Source organism: Typha angustifolia, chromosome 9 (assembly GCF_048772165.1).
Source record: "Typha angustifolia cultivar Huaian chromosome 9, ASM4877216v1, whole genome shotgun sequence".
NCBI lineage: Eukaryota > Viridiplantae > Streptophyta > Magnoliopsida > Poales > Typhaceae > Typha > Typha angustifolia.
Window position 1 is genome coordinate 12,074,661 of NC_133247.1, and position 15,992 is coordinate 12,090,652.

Sequence of the window (15,992 nt, forward strand, 5' to 3'; positions counted from 1 at the left end):
TGATAATCTTCTTCTCTTATTATCATGGACGAACTTCTTCGAAGAAGCATTGCCCTTTCTCCTACTCTTTCATTTGGGAAGGAGTCCTAAAATTTAATGCCTAGTTCGCCATGGGCACTACATTTAGGCAATAACGAATCCATGGGCAATTTTCTTAGCCTATTTTATCTTTACAATTTATAGCTCTCGCCCTCTCCTCCCTCTCCTCTCCTTGTCCATTCGACCATTTCTTCTAATAATAAAAGATAAGTTTAGTCGGCGAGAATTACATATAACTCAATCAAGTCACACCCAAGCACGTGATAGAATAGAATAAAATGCGTAAATTTTTGTTCATTTCAAATAATATCTTTTTAATATTATATTCGATATCAAACGGTAGTATTTTTGGGTTAACTGATTTAGTAAAATTCAATATTTTAGTGCAAGTTTAGTATTTTCTAGGCTTGTTTTGGTTCTAAGCCGTTTGAGAATTGATGTTTGGATTTATTTTCAAGCTATTTTAGAGACGTCATTTGGTCTATAATTAATTGAATTAATCTTGCATTATATATGTTTATTAAATGGTCGAGTGTAGTTTTGATATTTTTCGCAAATAAGAGGTTCTATTTATGAATAATGAAAGATGGGGTTCTTTATAATAAAATAACATATAGGGTGTTATTTGTAATTCTCTCTCTTTCTTTCAGTTTTTTTTTTTTCATTTTCACCCCTTTCTTATTTACTCCAATCTCCCATCGAAAGAAGACCACCATCGACCCGAGTCGAGCAATCGAGATTGAGAGAGAGCTCTTGGGTTAGGGTTAGGGTTTGGCTTCTGCTCCCCATGGCGTTGCGGGCGTTCTACAACGAGATCAAGGGCATGAAGGTGAGGGAGCTCCCCGGATTCCTCAAGCCCCGGCTCACGTGGGACCACATCAAGAAGACCACCGACAAGGCGGTGGATCGCTACATCGAGAAGTACATCGACACGAGTTCCGTCGAGCCCCTTTTCCACGTCTGCATCGGCGGCATGATCTTCTCCTACCTCGTCGCGCTCCCCGAGGAGCGCCGCCACCTCGAGCACCAGCAGCACGCTGCCGCCGGCGGAGGTGGCCACCACTAGTCCTGGTCTTATCCATCACAGGTTTGATCTGAAGCCCTAACGCAGATCTTTGATTTAGAATGGAATATAGGGTTGTTATAAGTTTCTTTGTTTACTAGATCTTTGGTTTGAGTTGCGGAGTTTAGATTTTGCATGAAATATGAATTTTTATGTGAATCTGGATGTTTTTTTAATAATCAATTTAATTGATACGTGGTTTAATTTGAGGGCGAGTTTGGGGGAAATGGGAATCTAGGCTTTTTGATATTACATGTCCTACACCATGGGTTTGACGGGGTTTTTTGCCTAGTTACAGATTAATTCGGTGGAATCCATTATCGAATAGTATAAATAAGAAAATGATACTCTTGCTTTTGTTACTTGCAAAAATTGGAAGTTTTTCTATTCGGATTTAATGAAATATAACGTCTATCTGGCTCTCTATGTTGCATTTCTGATCTAGGATGCCCTGTCTTAACTGTTGACTGGGGGAGTATCATAGATAAGAAAAACAAGTAACAAAACTCAAAAGCTATTAGTACTGACTGAGCTAGACCAAATCATTGGAATAATAGTTGTTAGTGTTAGTGGTTGAATTTATCCATATGCTTATTGATTTTGTTCATAGAAATTCCTGTGCCTAATTTAAGATAGATTGATAATCACTTTATTTATTAAATTGTCTTGGAATTATCCATCGAAGGGTTTGTGCCATTCTTTTTTTATTATTTTATCCATTCTAATACAAAACACATTGAAAATGATCCATTAGGGACCTCCAAAAATGACCCCTCATAGACTGTTCATGGCAAGGCAACCAACTTCTAGTTTATTTTTATTTTTCTCTTTATGTCTCGCTATTATTATTGAAAAACATTTCTAGCGGCTGCCTTAGTGTGGTGGCCATTGGTCGCCCCGCCAACACACAAGGAAGTGGAAAATTGCAGTTGAAACGCATTAGCAGGTTCCAGCGAGCCGATTTCATGCTCGACGGGTTGAGATGACGGTAGGGGATCAGGCGGAAATAATAGCAGGTTGTGCGTTACTTTAAGAAAATATTGTAGCCTAAATCCTCTACTCTCTCAATCCATCTCTCAAGCTCTCTCCTCTCTCAGTGGCGCATGGCGAGAGGCGAGCAGCACATGGCAGCGAGCAAAACTCTCATGGGTCTTCTTGAGAAGCCCCAATTTCTTCTCAATCCTCTTGATTTTAACTCTTCTTCACTCTCTTCATTCTCTTCGGTCGATCCCAAACTCTTAACCCTAGAAAAGAGGAGCACAAGAGAGTCAGAAGAAAGAACAAAGAGGTGAGCCCACAATTGGGTAGTCGAAGAGAGAGAGAGAGAGAGAAGTGGGCAAGGTTTAGGTTTTAGGGTTTAGCAGACTATTAAAAATTTTATATATACTATATTAGTATATAGCATATATCGTATGCAATTATTTTATATTTTTATATATTAATAATACTAGACCGCTTAGGCATCTGCAATTTTGCATATGTGCTTGCATACTACCTAGATGCTATGCGGTGAGGTGACCGCCCACATACTGCACGTGCCTTTCGAAGCACTGCTCGCTTTTAGTTAGACTTTAAACTCACTAGTTTAATTCACATATTGCTTTCTATGAGAACTTCAGCGAATGAACTTCAAAAATAACACATCCTATTTGGTTGTACTAAGTTTGATGTCAACTATAAATTTTCCATTTCGCTAGAAAGTAAGCATATAATGTGTTATGTATTAGAATGGAAAAAATAAATTATGTTTAGCCCCAAACAAAATACATCTCTTCCCAGTAATTTTGATGTCGATGGATTTGATTGATAATCTGAGGCCTTTTGACAGTTATTCAGCTCTCCCAAATAGAAAATATGAGCAGATAGATGTGCTATAACCTGATTCATTATGGACTATGACGTCATAATAGTCGCTGACTGTTGACATGTAGGTTTAGTGGCAAGATCCTTTTGAATATTCTTGTGTCAATCTGACAGTAATGAGGCTGTAACAAATGATGTAGAAAAAATTGCAAAAATAGAGATGAGATTGACAGAACATTTGGAGATATGCTTTTTCCAGGACATTTGAACGAACATTTCTCCTCTATTTGAAAAATGTCACTGCAGATGGTGAATCTGAGTTCATCGGATGTTGCTCATTTCAATATGCATGGCATTGTTATCTGCTGTTCATGAACTGAAGGTAAATGGTAGCATATGGATCTGCCATCAAGTGAAGCATGCTGTCATGTTTGTTTTTCTTAGGAGGTACTCTTATTGGACACATGCCAGGGCAATCCCACCATCTCACTATCTTATGCTATTTAAAAGTTGATTTGAGTGAGAAAGTGATATGTAAAACATGATTTAAGAAAATAATCACGTAAAGAGTATGTATATTACATTACGCTATTATACTGATGACCAATGTGGTAATACTAACATCGCACCAGTACAGGGTTGAAGAGCTTTTCTGTGGGTGAACCAGGATGGAGCCAATCTGCTTCATTTGCATGAAGGGCTGGAATAAACTTGTCTCTTGTTTTTAATTTTGCTATCAGTGTTTCACTCCCATGAATAACTCCATACTGAAACACAATATTTTCTTCTTATGATTTGTATGCAAATGCATTGCTTTATTGTGAGTACAATATATTGACTCCGATTGCTCTACTGCATTGCCGGTTTCTCTTTAGTTGAGAAAATTGATGTGAATGATGAGTATCTAGGTTGTTCCTTAAAATAAGCTTTGCCTTGTCTCATTTATTTGGTTTCTTGTTCTTAATGGTGGCAAATTAGAAACTTTTTTGTTGTACAAGATAGTTGCCCCCTCATTGGAATATGGGATTTTAACTTATCCTGCTTAGTCTCAAAGGAATCAGATCTCATAGAACTTCACCAGTAAATCAATAAAGATTTTGGTTTGATTTCTTTGGATTGCTGAAATACTGATTCAGAAAGTCAAAACATTTGAAGTTTAATTGTTTTTGATAGTTTGAACATATGGATAATGCTTGTAGCTGTATTATACTGTTCTATCACCCAAAAGGTAGATTGCATATTCTACTAACTCTCTGCCCCAGTTTAATCATGTGTATCAGAAGGCTAACTGTTTGCATGCCATTTTATTATTAATCCACCTTGTTGGTTCTTTATAGTTTTTTAATTGAAGCTTCGAGATTAAGTTCTCTTGTAATATTTACTATTTTCTTTTTCTAGAGTAGTGAGAACTTAATCATGTCTCGTTAAATACCAATGCCTCTAGAATTCAAGAATTATTATACAATTTGTTCATTTTACTAACTCAAGATTATCCCATCGCCTCTTCTAATGTTTACCATGATTTACTAGTTATACTTTGGAATCAACAAGAAATAACGACTCTAATAGGACAGTATTCAAATGGTTAAGTTCTCACTTATCTCAATGAAGGAAAAAAAAATTATGAGAGCAGCAGCACTTAAAAAAAAATTCAAGTGGTTTAGGGTTTAGGTAATTATTTTCTTATTGAGCAGTATCAGAAACAAAACCTGACATGTTAAAAGCAAACTAACAGTTTATTTTCTCATCTGCTGATCTAGAGTTAAGACTCTTTCATTCCTGAAGTGGTACCAAAGTTTGACACAACTTATTCTTTCCTATCTTAGTGTTTTCAACACTCTATTTAACTTGATAAAGCTCGATAAATCAAGAAACACAAAGGGGCACTCTTGATACAAGGGCCAACATTGTTGCCATATGAGTTTATTTTTAGAGAAATGGCAGCACAAAACAAGCACTTGGGCCAATCACTGTTCATGGCGCAAAGAAATCCACAACTAACCCCCAACTCAAGTTAAGAAAAGGAAATAATAGCAAATTGAGACCAACAATAACATGACTTGAACAATGAGAGGAAGTTTCCATTGATGGACTTTTATTTTTATTTTTTCTTCTCCAGTACAAGGTACGACAGGAATTCTTTTTTTTTTTTTTTTTTGGCTCCACTGCTATTAATGAACCTAAATGATTCCCCATATGTGTTCCAAAACCAAATATATCAAGGTGGAACAGCTGTTCTATTTAATCTTTTATACCACAATATACATGAACGGAATGTACAAGAAGTGCCAGGATAAAAATATGCAAGAAGTTGAATGATAGACATATTTGGATATAATAGAAGCCTAGCATATCAAAAGCCTGAAATGGAGAGAAACTCACATTTATCTGTTTGATATCCCTCTATCAGCAACATCACTTAATCTAACCAAGTTTCCTCTCTCTATCAACAAGGCGAGACCTTAACTGCATAAGAATTAATGTTCATTCAGAAAAGCATAAACTTGACTATCTAACAATGAAAATCATTGCAAAAAAAGAGAGAGAGAGAGAATATGAAATAACTCAAATAAGCAGGCCTACTATAAATTAGAATATATATCACTATCTTATGACTTTAGTAACACAACAAGTCTTCCGATTTGATGCTAATGGTGATAGTTCTATCATATTGGCAACCAAGCTTAGGCCGAAGAATGTGCTCAGTATGCCAAGAGCAGACTTAGTGAGTTTTGCAACTGCAGTTGAAACTTTTAATCCCATGTGAGGTTTCACTTGCAAAATACATTATTATCCTAGATAGGATGTGAATATTAACAAACAATGCAAACAGCCAGCACATCGGTATCTCAAATGATGACTAAGATTTGTTCCGACAAGGTTGCTATCTCAGCTTCCATTGTAGTATGAAAGAGCTTGAACTCAGTATTATGACTCCAGAAGTTCCAAATATTGTTGAGATTCCCTGTACTTTATATTATCATACAGAGAAGTTGCTAAAAGGAATCCTTCAAATGTTTAGCAGATACAAAGGATAGACGCATTAGCATAACTAGTCATACAAGAATATTCTTATCTCACAAGTTGTACTTGGAACTCTTAACCTGTGTCCATCACCACCTTTATTGAAGCTGAGATTATTTGATGTAAGAACCTAACTTATGGTGACAGGACCAAATTTTGCAGTAGTTTCTCTACTATAACCAAAATCTCTTTTAGATATGCCTTAAAGTTAATAAAACAACGGGAAAGCATGTATTTTGTTTTGAATTAAGTGCCGCTAAACTTGTACTCTCTGATTCTGGTAATCTTAATTGATTTGTTATTGCTTTACCATTGGGCACCAAGTTATTGATCTGCTTAGCACTACACACCCAGTCAACTACCTACTAAGTTAAATGAAAAATTCTCTCCAAGCGTAAGCTGGTTCAAACCTGGATCAGGCAATTTATAATGCAACTCAGCATGAATATGGGCACATGTTTATATATATATATATACACATACATGCAACATACATAAATGCTGCATTGTATTCCTTATTGCATCGAAATTCGTATTCCTGTATTAAGGTGTTGGACGGACAGGTCAGTCAATCCTATTCAATTTGGTGCCATATCCGGGTTTTGTTAGATATGGATTTCTATCCCTCTTCAAATCCCTATTCATATCTGCATCCAGATTGGCTTATTTGGATACGAATATGAGTTGAAGAATATTATTAGAATATGTATTTGTATATCCATGCAGTTTAAGAGATTATTAAAAGAGTGGAGAGTAAAATAAGTTTGTTTCAAATTTTATGTCAATTACTCCACTTTGCTTATATATTTATTAATTTTGTTGTAGATTTGAGTAATATCACATTTCTTATAGTTTTATAAATCAAATAATGAATATGCGGGATATTCAATCTGCATGCATATCCATAAAGCAAATATAGCAAACAATCTCACTATTTATCTATTATCATAGTTGTAGTTATACCCCAAAAAGAGAAGCGGATATAGATGTGGTTTTGTCACTACTGTATCTGTAACTAACTAATTGTTTTTATCCCTACCAGGACATCTAAGGTCTGTTCTTACCTGCACTCGGAAAATCAAGTCCGAACTCTCGACTAGGAAAACAGTTCCATATGTGATTGGGTCATGTAAGACTGTAAGACTTGTCAACCTGAGTCAACCTGCCACCTTATAGTTCCCCATTTAAAGAATTTTACAAGACAAGCAAGAAAGAAGGTGGTTACAGCCTTACAGGTCTCTTTTGCTTTTAAGCAAGCAAATGTGAAAGAGCGTAACATCTAAAGTATGTTGCCTGTATCAATCAAATATGAAAAAGGAATAGTAACTATTAGCAAAATAATAGTAGGCATACTATAACGAAACTATGTGCGTGTGGGACATCTGTTGGTATTAAAAAAAATTATCAAGACAAACATGATTATATAATCATACAAATAGAGGAATTGTCATGCAAAGAAGTACAAAATAAATATGTCGTCCTAACTGACAATGTATGCATGAGTAAGAAGAGTAATCAACAGACTATACATGAGTACGAAGAGTAATCAGATAGAGAATTCACAAGTATAAAGCATTTTAAGATAAAGCATTATAAGAAGCTACTGATGCATACCATATTTATATACTTCAAATGCTTAAGAACTTCATCTGTCACCAGTTCCTATGCATAATGAAGTAAATATCAGGATAAGAGTGAAGACAGGAAGAAACTACTGCAACACAGCTAAACAATTGTTTATCACATGTTACTTTGACTAATTATACATGAAGACACATATCAAAAAGCAGGCATACACCCAAGAGAACATAGCTTGAGGAGAGAAAAACACGAGCCTAATGATTTTCAAGTGGGAACATATAGTTAAAAGCTTAAAATTTTACTTGACATGATAGTTCATCAGTTGTTTTTATACAAGCAGAACTTCGTGCAGCAAACAAGCTGAACTTCCACATAGGAATCTCTTCCATACTGGTTATTTTCTGGTAACCTATCATAGTTATTGTGAGGGAAAGGTGATATTATGTCCTAACATTGATGGACATTTATCACCTAGTAAAAGAGAGCAAATAATCGCCTCAAAATATGCTACAGTTACGCTACACTAAAGACTGATTCTTGAAGCCTATTCAGATAATTGGTCACTCAGCATTCTAACTATATGTGCAGCTAAATCTAACAGAATATTTCCCAACCAATATAAAATTCAGCAATAGTCACATCACCTTGCATAGAATTCAAGAATCTACATAGTTTGTCTGTATGTTCTTTAATCAAGATAGATCCTTTTTATTATTGCATCGATTTTGATTGATTGTCCATATGTTGCCATCTCATTCAAATTTCTTAGGTTATGCAACTATCAGTATAATGTGCAAGCCTTTCTTTACTGTTTCCCTGGACAATCAGCTGAATGCTAGAATATGAGAGCTCATGCTGTTATCAGTATTATGTCCAGTGTTTCTTTACTCTTTCCCCTGAGCAGTTAGGTCAGTGCTTCAGGTCAACAGAGATGAGTGCTCCAATTGAAAAGGGCCAGGGCTGTCTCGGTATGAAAACTGAACGACATTTTGGGGGTAAAGGTCAAATATATAGTACCATAGTGGGCTCAGATCCAAACATACATTAATTGTGAGGTCACATATTGGTCTACTGTGACATTCAAAAGATTTTATTTGGTAAAAATGACATGGAAACCATAACTAAGATACTTAAATATCTAAGTGAGCAAAGTACATCTACAATGTCAGCAGTCACCTGAGGAACAGCACAATCAGCATGGGCTGGATCCCAAAGAACAGAACATGAACAATCCCAATCATCAGTCTGAAGAATAAAAAGGGGCGCCCTGTAACATGAAGCATGAGATAAGTTATATTTTCTACATAAATCAAAATCAAACCAAGAAATGTTTCAGAATAATTATTGAAAACCATAAGGTATACAATGTAAGCAACCAGATGCAGGAAGTAGGAAGAGAGGTCTCAAACAAAAGAAAATGAAGAAGCAATACAGAAAAACAAATTATATATATATATATATATATATATATATATATATATATACAGAAGCACCTCCTTCCACCTCTCATGGCCCAGAACTAAATGACTCCTTGGGAAGGTATTGTGATTGGGAAGCCACTTGACATTTTCCTAATTACCCTGACAGCATCATTTAACTGTCACACAACAATACAAATATATGATATATATAAAGTTTCAGTCAAGCCTCTTGACAGGTAAAAAGTAAAAACATCTTCATCATCAATCTATCCAGAATAAATCCAATTGAATTTTGAGATGCTTGATTTATGTCTCCATCTGAAAATGTCATAATTTGATCTGTTACGTTAGATTTTCAAAAGCTTACTCTAAAAGTTCAATTGTTCAAATATCTCTGACTCTTATAAATAGGAGTTTTATTTAGAAGGGAAAAGGCATCTCAATACATGTGGCTCCCACCAATGTGGGGCCTAAAGAGCAGAAGAAGTACACAACCTTGCCTTCATTGCTAATAAGGTTCTTTACTTGTTTTCATGACTTGGATCCATGATCTCTTGGATGCAAGAGGCTGCTATCACATAGTGTGGCACCTTTGAGATTCTGATCGTAAAATACTCAAAAATCAGAACAAAATACAATCAAGTTATCACATAAAAATAGATGGCCCTAGAAAAACACATGGGTGAGCAAGTACATGTACTCCATGATCCAAAGGCCGTCGTATCCTAAATTAAAATCCATTCCTTATTCCCAAAGTACTTTAGAAGTGCAACAGACATCACATATATGAAACAATACCAAAGGAAAAGTAGAAAATAAGACTCTTTCATTTCATACTAAGTAATGCATTGACGAAGTTTACCTGCGCCACTTGCCACAAATAGTTCTCTTGTTGTTTCCACTTGCAGCTAATAATGCTCGACATTGGATCCAGTTACCAATGCTGCTGGGTCTAGACCCCTGAATTTTAGCATTCCAGCCCTAAGTATACAATGAAACATTCTAAGTATATCGCAACATTAGAAAAATGAAATGCAATATAAGAACAATAAGTCTTACGCTCACTTTACTAAATTCTGTGGGATCCACTTGAGAGGGTTCATTAAAATAGTCAGGACTACTGCAGGGAAAATGATGACAAAGAAGACATCAAAGAACAATGGATCATGACAGAAACTATAAATCAGAAAAAAATAAAAGATATCATTATCAATCTGTTTCTACTATAAGGCATATATAAGATTATCAACTGGGACTCCACAATCTAGAAATGCAAGAAGCTTAAGCTCAAAAAGTTTTATCTCAATGATAAAATCATAAAACGGGGAGGCCATCAATATAGAGTAGAGAAATGAGCGTTAGAGTTTAGAAAGAAAGAAATGCACAGGTTGTAATCATCTAATGTAAAATAAACTATTCTGCAAATATTCCCTTCATAAATCACAAGAATAAGTATGAGCCATGGACTACTGGTCAGAATCAAGAATTTGTTTCTCTTTGACAAATTTAGGATTTCCAAATCTAGATATCAGCTTATATTAGTTCCATCAATAAAAAAATGGAAGCTCATATTTATGTGCCAACCAACATGCTAACAAAGAACGGCACGCCTACCATACCATGCAAGAAGATGAGCAACAGAGAATTCAGTATATGTACCCCACATGAATGATATGCAAAGGATTACTTGGAATCTTGAGGGTCTGAGATCATTTATTACAGAATTCAGATATGAGAACATACATTGGATCCAACAAAAAGAAAATTAAAAGGAATCTGAAGTACTCAGGAAATTTAATTGAGTATTCAGTATACTGATTTGCACATTCTCAGCCTACGTTAAACAAAGGAAAGGCAACTGTAAAGCATTTGGGATGGGCATCCTGGTGCACAAGGCTCTTACTCAGTACAGTTCTAGAGAAATATATGTGCAGCCTTACCCATTATATGAAAGGCAGTTTTATGATTCCAACCATCCCACCAAGGTGAATAGGGCAACACATAAGCGTACTCCAAGTAATGCCCCCGAAAAAGCTTTCAACAAGATCATGACAAAAGTCCCTATAAAGGAACTAAACAAGGGTGTCTAGATGCACAAGGCTCCCTCCAATTTGAGGTTTAGAGAGGTCAGAAGGAAGTGGCATTTGCCCATTATCAGAGAGGTTGTTTTGCTTACCAAATGCGCCACCAAGGTGCATACAGCAGCTTAACCATTCCACCAGGTGACACCTATGTAAAAGCATATTTTGGGACCACGACAAAAATCTCTGGATATTAAAAGAAAGAAGCATGATATGTGACACAGAAAAATTATGTATCCTTGTTTCCATACAAATTAAAGAAGAAAAAGCTTGTGCTTCTAATTATGGAATACCATGCCCTTTTTTTCCTTTTATTTTTATCCCAAATGTGATAATTACATTCATATAGTAATAACATGAAAGAGTGAAAGCAATAAAAAATACTGCAGAGAGTAAAATTACGTACTTGGAGATTGAACCAGACCAGTTTGGAACTTCTGCTTGGAAATTTTTGCCAATTCGAACCCCAGAGGTATATGGCTGAATGTCTTTTAACATGGAAGTTATAGGAGTTACTAAATCCCCACGAGTTCTGTTCCTATGCTCAGATCGTTCACATCTGGAATTTAACAATTTTCTAGATGAGATCTTAGGTTTCTTTCTAAAGCAAGGTTGGCAGTACCATTCATCATCCACTGGCATCTCTTTCAGTCTAGCATTGCAACAAGACAAATGAAATGCTTCTTCACACTGATCACAAATTAGCATCTTCGATGGGTGCTCCGGAAACCCGCAAATTTTGCATCTCAGACTCAGAGAATAGTTGGGATCATTATCACAGAGTGCCTCTTTAGAATCAGTTTTCTTGCCTGTCCTTCCTCCAAGGAGTCCATGAATTTTTAGAAGAATGATGCAAAGCTCCCTTGGTGACATGGATTCTCTAAATTGTTTTACAATGTAAATATCAGATGAAGAACACTCCCCAGCATCCTCTGCTTCTGTCTTTGGAAATGATGAAATATTTGATATTGATGAAGACCATCTATCATTTGCACCCGAGTAAAGATCCAATGCAGGTCCGTGTTTCTCAGCATTAGATACTGTTGCCATCTTTTCACATTCTAATGTTGAAGTTACCCTGTTCACCATAGAATCTGGAATTGACTCAGTTTGTGAGCTAAGAGTAGTGATAGGCTTCTTTTGGTGGCATTTTTCACATTTCAACAGATTTTGTGTATTCTGAAGATCTTTGGCACAAGAACCTAAAGATATCAGAGGAACTTCCCCTGTATTGCTCTGTAATGCTGAAGAGTGATCTTTGGAACTTATGCAGGAATGACAAAAAACATTGCAGTTTATATTTTCTGTGATATTTTCTTCTGATAGGAGAGCAGCAAAGTTTCTATCCGTCTTTCTTCGTTTATACACATTGCCATCCCACTTAGGTGCAGAGTTCGGGCACAAATTATTGATAATGGATAAATCAGAGGAGCTTGTGGATGAAACTGGAACATTGATGGAAGATAATTCACAATCCACATTCTCAGACAAAAGAGGTTTTGGACAGCAATTCCCAGAACATTCATTATATTTTGGAGACATCTGTTGCATCACACCATAGTGATAAATCATGATAAGTCCATGCTTTTGTTGTTGTCCATGTTCAATTGCAAAAGATAATTAAAATTATGTGCTACATACAATGATGAGAAATACAATCAGTCAGCCTTTCACGTATTCTGACATTAGAAGAATTTGAAATGCAACAGTAATAGGTGGAGTAGACCTTACAAATAACTTTTCAAGGATATACACCATAAGCCAGCTCAACAAGCAACCTACTCAATTTCCTCCAACAAGTTCCTGTAAGATTGGAAGACAGAACAAGATAATGAGAAGGCAAAGAAAAGCTAATTAAGACAAACTTTGTAAAGCCAGTATATGTTAACTCTAATGAGACAATGATTGAAGATAAGTACATGAATAGCCAAATAACCTAAAGAAAATTAGATAGCGAATCTAGATGACTTAGAAGTGTATAAATAAACTCTTTCATTCTCCAATTTACTTACTTCATATTCCATATTAATTTTAAAATAAATTAAATATTGAATAGAAAATATTATATACACCTATGATGACTTTAGTACATCTGGAAGCACATAGCAAAATATTGTAATGAGAACTAACTAGAAATTCAAGAAAAATTTCAAAAGAAAATTTACCTCATATTTTCTAAGAAGGCAACGCAATAGATATTGGATCAAATAATATGCATTGAACTTCTATGGCGGCTGGTTTCGGCCTAGTATCGGCCAAAACTCGGTTGAAACCGACCAAAATGAGTTTTTTCAAAGATTCAGGTTGGATATAAAATGGATCTAACATGAGGGGATATCAGTAATTAATGTTCATAACTGTCTTCTTTTCAAGTTTTCAACTTTTACTCTCTTTCCGTCACACATGCAACTCCTCCCGCCCCTCACACATCATCAAGCTAATCTGACAGCCAATCCGACAAGCTCCTCTGGCTATTCCGCACTCAAGTGAACTCAGGTGAGTATTTTTTTTCTTTTTTCATCTCTCTCTTTCTCTCCCACCTTTTAACTCTCCATTTCTTACTACTGTCGAACAACAGTGAAGAAAAAGATCCTCCTTCATCTCACTTCTACAACAGCAATTTATAAGCATAGAAATTTACTAGATCTAACTTGAAATTCATTATAGTTTTGAGTTAATAATTTTTTTAGTTTTTAGGCTTCATGTGCGAATTATTTTATTTTCTTATTTTCTGTCACTTTTTATAAATTTTAGAATCCTACATTTTTAAATAATTCTAATTTTTTATGTAATTAAAAAAATAGATTGATCATATATGGGCAATCAAGACGGCCGACATAGTTGATACAACCGATACTTGTTTTTTCAGACAACCAGTTGATCTTGATTTCGATATTGAGTTTCAGAACCTTGTGATTCTATGTTGTTTGTTCTTTCTACTCAGAATCTAACTCCTCTTTTGCTTTCCCTCCACTATACCCACTCCCAATTTGCATAAAATAGTAAGGGACTATTTAGGGGATATATCATATATGTTTCTTAGGTCAAATATTATCCTAATTTTCCCTCATCCAAACTTTATCATGTCTATAGAATGTTATGGACAAGTTTCTCCTGTATTGCATAAGCATAAATTGCAATTAAGATGTTAAATTACTTTACCGGTTTACTTTCCAAGTTGGCAAATAAATCTCATGGTCAATCATTCTTTCATCTAAATTTGCTTCAACATGAATTTGGCACCAAATGTGGGACAATTAATGTCATATATTGTTGGTTATCGAATCTCTCAATATTTGGAGCTTTTTCATTCAAGTTATCTATAGTTAACCCCATATAATTGGTAAAATACTTGGATGATAATGAAGACATGTCGGCAGAATTACACATTGGTGACCTTGCAGTGGGAACAGTGTCCATAGAGTTGCCTATAAATTAACACTAGTCCAGGAAGTACAAGGAACTAAAATTATGGAGTCTAGGTAGGTTTGCCTACAGAGTCTATTCCAAATCAAGGTAATTATTCCTCACCCAGCATTGCCCATGCTGTTTGGCAGGGATGCCATGAGTCTAACACATCCTGCAGATATAGCTTTTATCAAGAGTATCGACCCATGTTGCCCCTGAATCGAAATATCCAACTTCAGATCGAGCTATGTCAATGTATTTACCTCTGTTTCTCCTGATCTTTTTTGTGAAGCATATTTTTAATTCCCTCTTCCATAGTTGTACTAGGATATTAGACCAAAGTTGAGGAAGGTTTCTCAACAGCAATACTTTGACCAAAAGTTTCCTGTTGGTTTGTGGAGCAACATAAGGTAGACAATGGGCACAAGAACCCCAGTTCCCTCGTTTCTTGAGGAATTCATAAATTAAAATTTTCAACTTAAACCCACAATCCTACATATCTACCCTGACAAAATATGAACCTCAGCAATCCACAAATTCTCAAACTACTCATCATATCACATGGAGGTTTCTGAAATGAAAGAGAGCGAATTTCTTCGTTTCTTTATTAATGACTGCTTCTTCAGGAAACATGCATCATTTATAACAAGAAAGATAAATATTTCTCGACAACCAGAAATAATTTATCAACTATAAGACCTAATCTAAAAACTCAAACTGCAAATATCCTAATACCAACAATTTAACAGAGAAAGATGCATCCTGGTCCTAAAGATGATCAAGAAATCATGAGCAATGAACGACACCAATCAAGATTACATAGTAATGACAATCTTGAGCAGAGGATAGAGAAATCCATTAGGGGGTAAGCAATTTCTACCGAGGAAACGGAGTCTCGAAGTTACCCACGTGCTTCTTGGAAGCCCCTGCCCTTCTGGAAACCGAAATTCTTTGAACTTTGAAGGGAACCCTAAGCTTAACCTCTCTCACCCAGGTGTTCTTTTAAACAGGCCTATTAAGGTCTTATAGGAATAAAAGAGAAAGATGTCTCAAAAGGGAGAGATCCTTTTAAATCCCCTGTGCTTCTTTTTTATTTGTTACCTCTAGAAAGAAAGAAATGGACACTTTGCATCCAGTGTCCCTCACCCTTCAATCATGATCAAGTTTCTCTTCGGTCGATCTGGGCCGTCCGATCGTGACGTGGGTTTTAATGTCATTTTCATCAACACCTAAAGTTATTTATGTATAGATCTCATATGATTGCTTAGAAGATAGAACAAACAAGGATGAGAATCTTTCATTTAAGCCTTTTTGTTTCGACGAAATATATTGCCGATTATAGACTTCGAAAATTTTCGACCTAATCATTTACATCGGTCTTCGACAAAAATATGAATCATCTAATTTAGGCTTGCCTATAAATATATAAGGCCATGTAAAAGATTTTTCTTCCGCGACGACAAGGAGCTAAAAGATCTACCACTTTGATATATGTATCAAGATTTGTTTTTCCGATGCACCAAAATTGAGCACGACGTCGTTATGACCGGAATTTTGACAAGAGGTTTATGG

General features: G+C 35.6%; 2 protein-coding genes across 12 annotated transcripts; one reads left to right on the forward strand and one right to left on the reverse strand.

The window, feature by feature from the left end:
• The first annotated feature begins 732 nt into the window (after positions 1 to 732).
• Positions 733 to 3,762, forward strand: LOC140766769 (uncharacterized). 2 transcript variants are annotated; one of them, XM_073106409.1, is made up of 2 exons: positions 733 to 1,126; positions 3,538 to 3,762. In XM_073106409.1, the coding sequence occupies exon 1, from the start codon at positions 827 to 829 to the stop codon at positions 1,103 to 1,105; it is 279 nt and encodes a 92-aa protein (XP_072962510.1). In that variant the 5' UTR covers positions 733 to 826; the 3' UTR covers positions 1,106 to 1,126; positions 3,538 to 3,762. The 2 variants fall into 2 exon arrangements, with proteins under 2 accessions (XP_072962510.1, XP_072962508.1); XM_073106407.1 differs by having other exon boundaries at positions 736 to 1,126; positions 3,543 to 3,762.
• LOC140766767 (uncharacterized) lies at positions 1,133 to 15,467 on the reverse strand. 10 transcript variants are annotated; one of them, XM_073106398.1, is made up of 9 exons: positions 15,330 to 15,390; positions 12,744 to 12,815; positions 11,419 to 12,645; positions 9,997 to 10,051; positions 9,794 to 9,912; positions 8,687 to 8,777; positions 7,544 to 7,591; positions 5,288 to 5,371; positions 1,133 to 2,346 (listed from the first exon to the last, which is right to left on the reverse strand). In XM_073106398.1, exons 3-8 carry the CDS (start codon positions 12,582 to 12,584, stop codon positions 5,330 to 5,332), a joined length of 1,521 nt encoding a protein of 506 aa, XP_072962499.1. In that variant the 5' UTR covers positions 12,585 to 12,645; positions 12,744 to 12,815; positions 15,330 to 15,390; the 3' UTR covers positions 1,133 to 2,346; positions 5,288 to 5,329. The 10 variants fall into 10 exon arrangements, with proteins under 10 accessions (XP_072962499.1, XP_072962501.1, XP_072962500.1 ...); XM_073106400.1 differs by lacking the exon at positions 1,133 to 2,346 and having other exon boundaries at positions 4,966 to 5,371; positions 11,419 to 12,554; positions 15,330 to 15,467; XM_073106399.1 differs by lacking the exon at positions 1,133 to 2,346 and having other exon boundaries at positions 4,966 to 5,371; positions 11,419 to 12,554; positions 15,301 to 15,456.
• Positions 15,468 to 15,992: the final 525 nt, after the last annotated feature.